Source organism: Astatotilapia calliptera, chromosome 14, assembly GCF_964374335.1.
Source record: "Astatotilapia calliptera chromosome 14, fAstCal68.1, whole genome shotgun sequence".
Lineage (NCBI taxonomy): Eukaryota > Metazoa > Chordata > Actinopteri > Cichliformes > Cichlidae > Astatotilapia > Astatotilapia calliptera.
The window spans coordinates 9587075-9598758 of record NC_137435.1 but is presented as its reverse complement, the minus strand read 5'-3'; the positions used below and the strand labels follow the sequence as shown (position 1 = coordinate 9598758).

General features: G+C 38.1%; 2 protein-coding genes across 2 annotated transcripts; both read left to right on the top strand.

The window, feature by feature from the left end:
* Nucleotides 1-245: 245 nt before the first annotated feature.
* On the top strand, nucleotides 246-2641 carry LOC113036358 (olfactory receptor 52E8-like). Its single transcript, XM_026192675.2, has one exon. It carries the CDS (start codon nucleotides 752-754, stop codon nucleotides 1715-1717), a length of 966 nt encoding a protein of 321 aa, XP_026048460.2. The 5' UTR covers nucleotides 246-751; the 3' UTR covers nucleotides 1718-2641.
* Nucleotides 2642-4306: 1665 nt separating this feature from the next.
* On the top strand, nucleotides 4307-5332 carry LOC113036405 (olfactory receptor 52E8-like). The gene has a single exon (XM_026192736.2). It carries the CDS (start codon nucleotides 4367-4369, stop codon nucleotides 5330-5332), a length of 966 nt encoding a protein of 321 aa, XP_026048521.1. The 5' UTR covers nucleotides 4307-4366.
* The last annotated feature ends 6352 nt before the right edge of the window (nucleotides 5333-11684 follow it).

The window sequence follows — 11684 nt, the reverse complement described above, 5'->3', positions numbered from 1 at the left end:
CTTTTACATCCTTACATCCCCAGCAGGCCCCTGAGGTCATGTGATGAGGGCTTGCTTGTTGTCCAGCACACGAGGCTGAAAACAAAAGGTGACAGAGCTTTTGTAACTATGGCCCCCAGACTTTGGAACTCTCTCCTATTGAGTTTGAGATCTGTGGACTCACTCACCTCTTTTAAAAAACAGCTAAAAACTCATCTTTTTAAACTTGCCTTTGGCTGATTTTTGTTTTTATGTTTTAGCTTTGGTGAAGCACTTTGTGATTTTATCTTGAAAGGTGCTATATAAATAAAATTTTACTGACTTACTTTACTTATGTACACTCTTGTTTAGTACTTGTTTCTCCAGACTTCAGTTATTGGCATGGAATTTTGCAGCCAATGCACTGCCAAATCTTCAGGGAACAGCACTTTTTGACCAAGAATAATTTATCACAAGCTAGCTTAGCAGGAAGAGAGAAGGGTGTGCTGAAGGGTGTCCATTGAGGATACAACAGGTCAGACCTCATAAAAGATGGATGCTGCCTACCACCCAGACACTCTTTTGAATATAGAGCTGCAATCAGAAGCAAAAGCCATACTCAAAGTATGTAACAGAGATCATCTAATTAATTGCTTTTTTCTAAGACCACCTTTTAAATAGTTTTTTTTAATGATTTCTGGAAAATGATTAATGTATAAATGTTATAGTGCATGTTAATAGTATATTCTCATATCAATATTTCAAAGCTCTAATCAAATTTGTTACTGAAATTATGATCACCAATGTAACAAGGATGAAAAGCTTCTTCATCCTTGGATTTCCTGGACTTTCACCACAGTATTATGGACCCATATCAACTTTTCTTTTTTTTGTTTACCTAGCAATTGCATTGGGGAACATTTTCATTTTATCATTTGTTGCCTATGAAAAGTCCCTGCAAAAGCCAACATATCTGGTCTTTTGTCACCTGGCCCTGAATGACTTGACATTTGGCACTGTGACACTGCCAAAAATCATGTCAAAATATTGGTTTGACAATAGTGTTATTTCATTTTATGGCTGTTTTACGCAAATGTTCTTTGTTCATTATTTGGGATCAGTAACATCTTTCATCTTGCTGGTAATGGCTCTTGATCGATTTGTTGCAATATGTATTCCTCTTCGTTACCCTGTTCTAATTACAAACAGTGTCATATCTGTGTTGTGTGGGTTTGCTTGGTTCATACCTCTGCCTTTGATGATAGCTGTTGTACTCCATGCCCTAACTTTACCTTTCTGCAAATCAAACATCATTGTTCAGTGCTACTGTGACAACATATCCATAATAAGCCAGGCTTGTGGAGACGATGTTAGAATTGTTGTAGTCACTTCACTCTGTTTAGCCATGTTTTGTCTTTTGCTTCCTCTTGCATTCATTTTGTTTTCCTACATTTCTATTATTGTGGTTATTATGAAAATGTCCAGTTCTGCAGGGCGCAAAAGAACCTTATCCACTTGTACTTCACAAATATTTATCGCATGTCTTTTTTATCTACCCAGATGTTTTGTTTATGTGACTTATGCTGTTGGATTTTCTTTCAGTTTAGATGTCCGCATTGGGTTGATATTGCTGTACAGTCTTTTTCCTGCTGCTGTTAATCCAGTCATATACTGTTTCAAGACTCGCGACATTAAACACATGCTGATGAAGAGGCTGAAGAAAACTAAAATCGGATTAGAGATAAAGCTTTCACCTTAATATGTAACTCTGAAAAGTGAATCGATAAGTCAGAAGCAGGATATCTCTTTCTCAGACACTTATGAGAGTAAAGACGTGATGATTTTCACAATGTAGCCCCTTTTCAGTATTTTTCCTCCCAAACATGGATTCCACTCTTGTTTTTTTTTTAATTTATGTGTATATTTCATACATATTATGGCAAATTGTACTGAAAAATGTTACTTCTCTTGTAAGGTGTAATGCTCAAAATCTGTAAAAGTGTAAAAGTATGCTGTTTACCCACAATATTAAACATAGGTTGTATGAAATCAATCAAATTTTGCTATCATTGAAAATACATACATATTCCTACTTTAGTACATATTAGTAATTAGACATATCAGGATGGTTTTTGTTGAAGCTGTTGCCTTGAACCCGTAACCACAGTTACACATTTGCATGTAGGCAAGACACATTTTTTAACTTGTCTTTGTTTTGTTTTTCAAGTCAAGCCTTCATTAGTATCCTGTCATCTAATTTTTAAGATGTGCAAAATCTAATTAAATTTTTTCTTTCATTATAAAGATGTAATGATTATAAAATAGTATGTGATGTTACGGACATAGACTCAGCATATTGTTGAAACTGATCAAACTATTGGTGTATATGTTTATGATGTGTCACTGTGTATTTAGGTAGGCATACAAAGAATTAAATACAGACATATGTGTACAGCGTCTCTGTTATGATTCCATATTCTTTAAGTAACATGCTGGACTGGACACTAAGAGCTGTAGGGCCATTTTGTTTCTATAAATAAAGAGACAGGTATAGGACCAGCATGCACTGGGGTGGGCCTATGTATTTTTTTTTTTTACCAGAGCAGGAGAAGCAGCAGGAAGTAACAAAAATGGATCTTGTTATTGCTTGCCAAACTGGATAAAATAAATCATAAAAACGCAACTTTCAAGTTTGGACAGTGGACTTCTTTTGCCTGCGTACGAAATATTATCTCAGTGCAGCAGTGGCTTGTGGACTTTTAATTGTGGGATGTTTGGTCTGTCAAACAAAAGAAATCCTGGATCCTTGAAGTTCAGGTACATTCTGTACAGAAACCTTGGCAAAAAGACTGAATCTAAAAGGTAAAAAGACCAATATCCTTTTGAGAATAATGAGTCAAGATAGGATTGTTAGTGCACAAGTTCTGTCTGGTTTGGAAGCAAATGATTTCATGCCGCTGCCAGATGTTTTGACTCAAAAGACCATGCCAGTTTCTACAGTCAATATTCCCCAGCAAGGCAACATTGATCAGTGGCCTCATCTTAAACCTGTTAAACTTCACGACATTGATGCAGAGGTGGAGCTACTGATAGGCACTGATGCTTCCAATGTTTTAGAGCCATGGAAGGTGATTTTTTGATTTTCTGATGTTGTTAATTTATTTTTACATTCCTATAACAATGTTGATTTATTATAAAACCTTTTTAATAATCATCGTCTTTCTATCTTTAGGCTCTCTTGGTTTATTTGCAAAATCTTCTATTAGGAATCTTGGTGTTACTTTTGACCCAGCTCTGACATTGGACGCTCATGTTAAATCTCTGGTCCGCTCCTGTTTTTACCATTTAAGAAACATTGCGAAGCTGAGTCCTATTGTTTCATGCTTTGAACTGAAAATGATCATTCATGCATTTGTTTCCTCTCATTTGGACTCTTGTAATTCCTTGTTCACCTGTTTATGTAATACCTCCTTGGAACATCAGCAGGATGTTCAGAATGCTGCCGCAAGGCTTTGACCAAGTCTATCAAGTACTCCCATGCCACACCCCTGCTGATCCAGCTGCACTGGCTCCCCATAAAATTCAGAGTCCACTTTAAGATTATGATTTTGACATTCAGGACTCTGCATGGACAAGCACCAAAATACGTCAGTGATCTTTTACATCCTTACATCCCCAGCAGGCCCCTGAGGTCATGTGATGAGGGCTTGCTTGTTGTCCAGCACACGAGGCTGAAAACAAAAGGTGACAGAGCTTTTGTAACTATGGCCCCCAGACTTTGGAACTCTCTCCTATTGAGTTTGAGATCTGTGGACTCACTCACCTCTTTTAAAAAACAGCTAAAAACTCATCTTTTTAAACTTGCCTTTGGCTGATTTTTGTTTTTATGTTTTAGCTTTGGTGAAGCACTTTGTGATTTTATCTTGAAAGGTGCTATATAAATAAAATTTTACTGACTTACTTTACTTATGTACACTCTTGTTTAGTACTCGTTTCTCCAGACTTCAGTTATTGGCATGGAATTTTGCAGCCAATGCACTGCCAAATCTTCAGGGAACAGCACTTTTTGACCAAGAATAATTTATCACAAGCTAGCTTAGCAGGAAGAGAGAAGGATGTGCTGAAGGGTGTCCATTGAGGATACAACAGGTCAGACCTCATAAAAGATGGATGCTGCCTACCACCCAGACACTCTTTTGAATATAGAGCTGCAATCAGAAGCAAAAGCCATACTCAAAGTATGTAACAGAGATCATCTAATTAATTGCTTTTTTCTAAGACCACCTTTTAAATAGGTTTTTTTTAATGATTTCTGAAAAATGATTAATGTATAAATGTTATAGTGCATGTTAGTAGTATATTCTCATATCAATATTTCAAAGCTCTAATCAAATTTGTTACTGAAATTATGATCACCAATGTAACAAGGATGAAAAGCTTCTTCATCCTTGGATTTCCTGGACTTTCACCACAGTATTATGGACCCATATCAACTTTTCTTTTTTTTGTTTACCTAGCAATTGCATTGGGGAACATTTTCATTTTATCATTTGTTGCCTATGAAAAGTCCCTGCAAAAGCCAACATATCTGGTCTTTTGTCACCTGGCCCTGAATGACTTGACATTTGGCACTGTGACACTGCCAAAAATCATGTCAAAATATTGGTTTGACAATAGTGTTATTTCATTTTATGGCTGTTTTACGCAAATGTTCTTTGTTCATTATTTGGGATCAGTAACATCTTTCATCTTGCTGGTAATGGCTCTTGATCGATTTGTTGCAATATGTATTCCTCTTCGTTACCCTGTTCTAATTACAAACAGTGTCATATCTGTGTTGTGTGGGTTTGCTTGGTTCATACCTCTGCCTTTGATGATAGCTGTTGTACTCCATGCCCTAACTTTACCTTTCTGTAAATCAAACATCATTGTTCAGTGCTACTGTGACCACATATCCATAGTAAGCCAGGCTTGTGGAGACGATGTTAGAATTGTTGTAGTCACTTCACTCTGTTTAGCCATGTTTTGTCTTTTGCTTCCTCTTGCATTCATTTTGTTTTCCTACATTTCTATTATTGTGGTTATTATGAAAATGTCCAGTTCTGCAGGGCGCAAAAGAACCTTATCCACTTGTACTTCACAAATATTTATCGCATGTCTTTTTTATCTACCCAGATGTTTTGTTTATGTGGCTAATGCTTTTGGATTTTCTTTCAGTTTAGATGTCCGCATTGGGTTGATATTGCTGTACAGTCTTTTTCCTGCTGCTGTTAATCCAGTCATATACTGTTTCAAGACTCGCGACATTAAACACATGCTGATGAAGAGGCTGAAGAAAACTAAAATCGGATTAGAGATAAAGCTTGCCCTTTAATATGTAACTCTGAGAAATAAGTCGATAAGCCAAAATCAGGATATCTCTTTCTCAGACACTTTTATGAAAGTAGACTACTCGCTTTTCACAATGTTATTTTATGTACATATATTTTGTACATAATTATGGCGAATTGTACTGAAAAATGTTACTTCTCTTTTAAGGTGTAATGCTCAAAATCTGTAAAAGTGTAAAAGTATGCTGTTTACCCACAATATTAAACATAGGTTGTATGAAATCAATCAAATTTTGCTATCATTGAAAATACATACATATTCCTACTTTAGTACATATTAGTAATTAGACATATCAGGATGGTTTTTGTTGAAGCTGTTGCCTTGAACCCGTAACCACAGTTACACATTTGCATGTAGGCAAGACACATTTTTTAACTTGTCTTTGTTTTGTTTTTCAAGTCAAGCCTTCATTAGTATCCTGTCATCTAATTTTTAAGATGTGCAAAATCTAATTAAATTTTTTCTTTCATTATAAAGATGTAATGATTATAAAATAGTATGTGATGTTATAGACATAGACTCAGTATATTGTTGAAACTTATTAAACTATTGCTGTATATGTTTATGATGTGTCAAGCCTTCATTAGTATCCTGTCATCTAATTTTTAAGATGTGCAAAATCTAATTAAATTTTTTCTTTCATTATAAAGATGTAATGATTATAAAATAGTATGTGATGTTACGGACATAGACTCAGCATATTGTTGAAACTGATCAAACTATTGGTGTATATGTTTATGATGTGTCACTGTGTATTTAGGTAGGCATACAAAGAATTAAATACAGACATATGTGTACAGCGTCTCTGTTATGATGTGTCACTGTGTATTTAGGTAGACATACAAAGAATTAAATACAGACATATGTGTACAGCGTCTCTGTTATGATTCCATATTCTTTAAGTAACATGCTGGACAGGGTTTATCATTTTTAACCCTAGAACACTATCGCCGGGTGATTTTCACCCGAGCAAATGTATTTACATAATTTTCAATATGTTGCGTTTGTCTGAGTGTGGTGGGTCTCTGGGTAGTTTCAGCATTGTCTTTGAAGGCGTGGGTGTTTCCCTACCCCAAATCCCGCTTTTTCCTACAGGCATGTGTTTGGGTGAATTTCACCCGGCAATAGTGATAGAGGATAAAGTAGGTTTTGGGTGGATTTCACCCGGTGATAGTGTTAGTGTATAAAATCAGGCGAGCTTGCCGCATTTCAAGGGTGACAACATTCAGGCTCACCATATTTACTGTCCCTCTTCAACTACAGCTGTCACCCTGTTGCAGGTTTAGTGTTTCTGGCATCCCAGCTAGTGAGTAACACATAGGTAAGGTTTGTTTAACTTGGCAATTGTTAGCTGATTAGATTTCTTTTTCTTTTCTTTTTTTTTTTATCTAAAAGCTAGCTAGATAACTGTGCACATTATTTCTTTCAGCAAATACCTAGCAAGATAGCTAGCTGGTGAAGTTCTAGCAGTCCTCTAGGGAAAAAAATGCCAAAAAGGAAACCACTGAAGTACTTCACCCAAAAAGAAATAGAAGAGATTCTATTCAGGGAAAGCAGTGATGAAGATGTTGATCATGTGGAAGCAGAAGAGATGTATGACAGCGAAAGTGACGTGGACTACATTCCAAAACCGGGTGATGATGACAGTGATAGTGATGGCTTTGAGCCTAGCACTTCAAGTCATCGGAGAAAAAAAAATGCGACATCGTGATTCAAGTAGACTGACCACCAGGCAAATTCCCACCTCAGGACCTTTTGCCTCTAGGGTTACTGCCCATCTTACTTCCCCTGCCACACCTGATGTGGTTCTTGCCACGCCTGATGCGGTCCCTGCCACGCCTGATGTGGGTCACAGGGGGAGAGGACACCGCCATGTGAATGATGACATGGCCTATATTGTCAGACTCCAAAACAAGTCTTACAGGAGTACTTCTGGTTTCCAGGGGAGTTCTCGGCCTCAGACATTGGCAGCTACCAGGACAGCTGCACGATGCCTGCTTTTACACCAGGACCAACACCAGAAGCATCAAATGCTGACACCCCTGAGAAGTGTTTCACATTTTTTTTTTGAGGAGCAAATCATCGACGAAATTGTGACATGGACGAACATCCGTATTGATGCTGAAGTTGTGAAGTATCGGAAGATAACAGGTACTTTCCAGAGAACAACCCCAGCAGAGGTGCGTGCAATGCTGGGGATTTGTATCTTTAGTGGTTGCCAGATGGACAACCATTTGTCTACTAAAGAAATGTGGAACCCTGCTACTGCTGCACCTGTGTACCGTGCTGCTATGTCTGAGGGCCGCTTTTCATTCCTCCTTAGCTGTCTCTGATTTGATGACCCTGACACACGGCAAGAAAGACAGGCCATGGATAAATTTGCTCCCATTAGAAATATATGGCAAATATTCATTGACAACTGTAAAAACTTATATGTGCCCAGTCAAAACATAACTGTAGATGAACAGTTGCTTGGATTTAGAGGGAGGTGTCCATTTAGAATGTGCATCCCCAACAAACCTGCCAAATATGGTATCAAGCTTGTCCTTGCCAATGATTCCCAAAGCAAGTACCTGCTGACAGGAATACCATACCTGGGGAAACTTGTAACACAACGACAGGATGGACAAAGTCTTGGCCAGCATTTCACCAAGGAGCTGACCAAACAATATCACCATACAAACAGGAATGTGACCACTGATAATTGGTTCACTTCTGTGCCACTGGCGATTGATCTGCTGCAGAACTGTGGCATGACCTTAGTGGGAACAATAAAAGCAAACAAAAGGGAGATCCCACAAGTGATGAAAGTTAAAGAAAATCACGTGCCAGGCTCCAGTGCATTTCTTTTTACCAAAGAACTAACCTTGGTGTCCTTCCTCCCTGACAAAGCTTCAAAAAAGAAGGTTGTACTGCTCCTGTCATCCATGCATACACAACCAAGCATAAGACCCACTCGTAAGCCCGAAGTGATTGAATTTTACAACAAAACAAAGGGAGGTGTCGATACTTTTGACCAGATGTGCGCTCACTATGGTTATGGAAGAAAAACCAAGAGATGGCCCCTTTGCGTGTTCTATGGCATGATCAATGCTGGTGTGATAAACTCATGGATCATTCACAATGAGAATGCAATGAAGACAGGTGAAAACCAAATGCAGAGGAGGCTTTGGCATTGGCACTCATCAAACCATGGGCAGAGCAGAGGTTCCCCTCTTCAAATCTGTCACGTCAACTCAGAGTCCTGATCTGTAGCGTGCTCGACATCCCTACCCCTGGCACTCTTGAAGGTGAGGCAGGACCAGTGGCAGCAGAAAGCAGTGGTCCCTTAGTGAGGTGTGCTGACTGCTGTTAGATTATAATATTATTTTATGCCATGTTATACCCCTAATTAAAGATTGTGAATTATTATGTAGTTTTAGTTTGCATTATTCTCCTGAATTAGAAGAAGCTGACAACTATTGCATTAGTTAAACTGATTTGCATTAAAGTAGACTGCTGATTTATTGTGAATGAATGATATTGTTTTATGATGCATTATACTGCTGAGTTATAAGAAATACTGTTCGCAGAAAGTCATCGCCTTGTTTGTCTGATTAGAAGAGAGAGTATACTGGAGTTTTCTGCCCCATCTCAGCAGGAGCAGATAAACAGGGAGCCAAGGTTGTAGCTTAGGCGTCGTGTGAGAGAAAAGCATGTGAGTGTTTAGGCTTTTGAGTGTGAATGTTTAGGCTTTTTATGATAAGGTGGAGGCACCAGAGGCTATAAGAGTTTGAGTAATGCTCCACCATTTTGAGATCTGAGGCTGTCTACATACAGTGTCCATCTCCCACGCGTGTGTGCATTAAAATCATCGTTTGACTCAACCCGGCCGGACCAGTGTTGTTATTGTGGTTTTTCTCTTGTGTCCATCCCCAATTTGAACTCGTAACACTGCCCCACAGGCTTGGACAGGAAGACGCAATACAGGTGCCATGTCTGTCGTCGACCGATGTGTCCACGCCATTACTACCCTGTGTGTACTGACTGCATGTAAGGAATAGGTAAGTAAGAGTGGTCCTGGAATTTGCATGGTATCCTTATTTAGTGCAGTGGTTATGAATAAATATCAACAAGTGGTGATTTCCAAAAGAATTCATATGGTAAAAAAAAAAATTTTAGTCAACTGGTCATTTTTACCCACTCACAAAATGCTATTTTTTGTTTCTCTCTCCTGCAGCTGTTCGCGTGTCAAGGAGACTGTGCCTTTACCAGGGAAGACTCAAATATCCCAGGAATGGGTGAACCAAAACCAAGTTTCCAGCATCATTATATTTTTGTTTAGGATTTGTTTTGTTTTCCAACTACTAATTTTCCAGAAATTTTGGAGCATTTTTTAGGGTCCCCCATGAAACTTTTTTCCCCATTTTGTTAGATATGGCACAGCTGAAAATAATAGAAAACCACTCTAATTTGTCATGTGTTGTCATATATTTTAATGACAAGTACTTTTTGTTGGGTATATATTGTATTGGGTAAAAATCACCCGGCGTTAGTGATGGTGTTACTATTTTTAGCAATAGTGTTCTAAGGTTAATAATACATTTTTTTTAAATCCAAAATAAATAATTTCATAAAAAATGAGACTTCAGGAAAACACATGAGTATAACAGGTGTACATTGCCTGTGCTTTCTTGGTTTGACTGCCCTCACACCTTTATACATAGCTCATTGTCTACAAGAAGCTTTGTAACAGTTTCTCATGAGGCTTCGATGAACAGTAGTATCATGTACTGTGTGTGGACAGGCACGGTGGACCCCAAAATGCAGACTCACAGAGGCAAATGTAAACTCAAAACTCATCTTTTATTGCTGGATTGCAAAAGGAACAGAAAACTAACTATACTGGAAATTATAACAAAGCTTAAACTAGCAGAAACACACAGCATCGGATGAGGGAGACAGCAACACAGGCAAAGGAAGACACGGGGTTTAAATACACAGAGGAGGCAGTGGGAGACAGATGGGAAACACAGCTGGGACAAATCAGACCTAACGAGACAGGGACAGCAACACTAGAAACACTGACATGAGAGACAGACTTTCAGGGTTAAACAGGATGGTTAACACATAGATGTTGACGTGACAAGGGGATACAGCTCACAGGGGAGACAGAGCAACCATGGAACACAGAGACAGACACCAGAAGACAGAGAACTCTAACATAGAAACCAAAAGACTAGAAATGATAAATAATGGCAAAATCAAAGGTAAATGATAATGCAAAACTCAAAACACTGGGTCAACGACCCAGGTACGCTAACAGGTAGCAAAATAAGCTGAGGGATCAGATGGACCTCTCAGATCCTGTCCATGGCCCATGCTGGGTTTTTTTTTTTGTATTTCTTATGGCTTTTTGGATATTGTTCATCTATTTTTTAAAGCCTGACACCTTTTCTCTTTTTCTTCTACTAGTGTAGTTTCTGTGCAATGTGTTAAAGCAAACAAGCTGTTGGAGCTATCTGTTCTTTATTTTTATTATTTTGAAATTAGTTAAAGTTTGTTGTTAGTTTACTTATATTTTGGGGTTTATTTACAAGTTTATTTGTAAGTTAATATTTGTTTCAATGTTTTGTTTGTTTAATGTTACTTTGTTAAATTAGTCAGTAAGAGCTGTAGGGCCATTTTGTTTCTATAAATAAAGAGACTGGTATAGGACCAGCATGCACTGGGGTGGGCCTATGGTTTTTTACCAGAGCAGGAGAAGCAGCAGGAAGTAACAAAAAATGGATCTTGTTATTGCTTGCCAAACTGGATAAAATAAACCATAAAAACGCAACTTTCAAGTTTGGACAGTGGACTTCTTTTGCCTGCGTACGAAATATTATCTCAGTGCTGCAGTGGCTTGTGGACTTTTAATTGTGGGATGTTTGGTCTGTCAAACAAAAGGAATTGCCACTACACAAGCAAACCAAAAAATCAACAACAACAAACACACTCCATACCATGAAGGGATGTGTAAAGTTTTTAACTAACAGCTCTTGGTAGACATCTACTGGATTTCTACTTGCTGTGTCATGAAATCACGCTTTGCACAGTTACAATCCAAGTGCAAACAGACTGAGTAACACAAAGTGAGCATTTATTTTGTCTGATGCAAAGTCCAGCAAAGAGTCCACAAGAAAAAGTCAAACTGAATCCAAAGCAATAGTGATGGGATTTCCAGCTCTTTTTAGAGATCCGGCTCTTTCGGTTCGGCTCACTAAAAAGAGCTGGCTCTTTCGGCTCCGAACAGGCTCTTCAGGTTGTTTTCTTGCTTTAATTAATTTATTATTAACAATAATATGAAATTATGC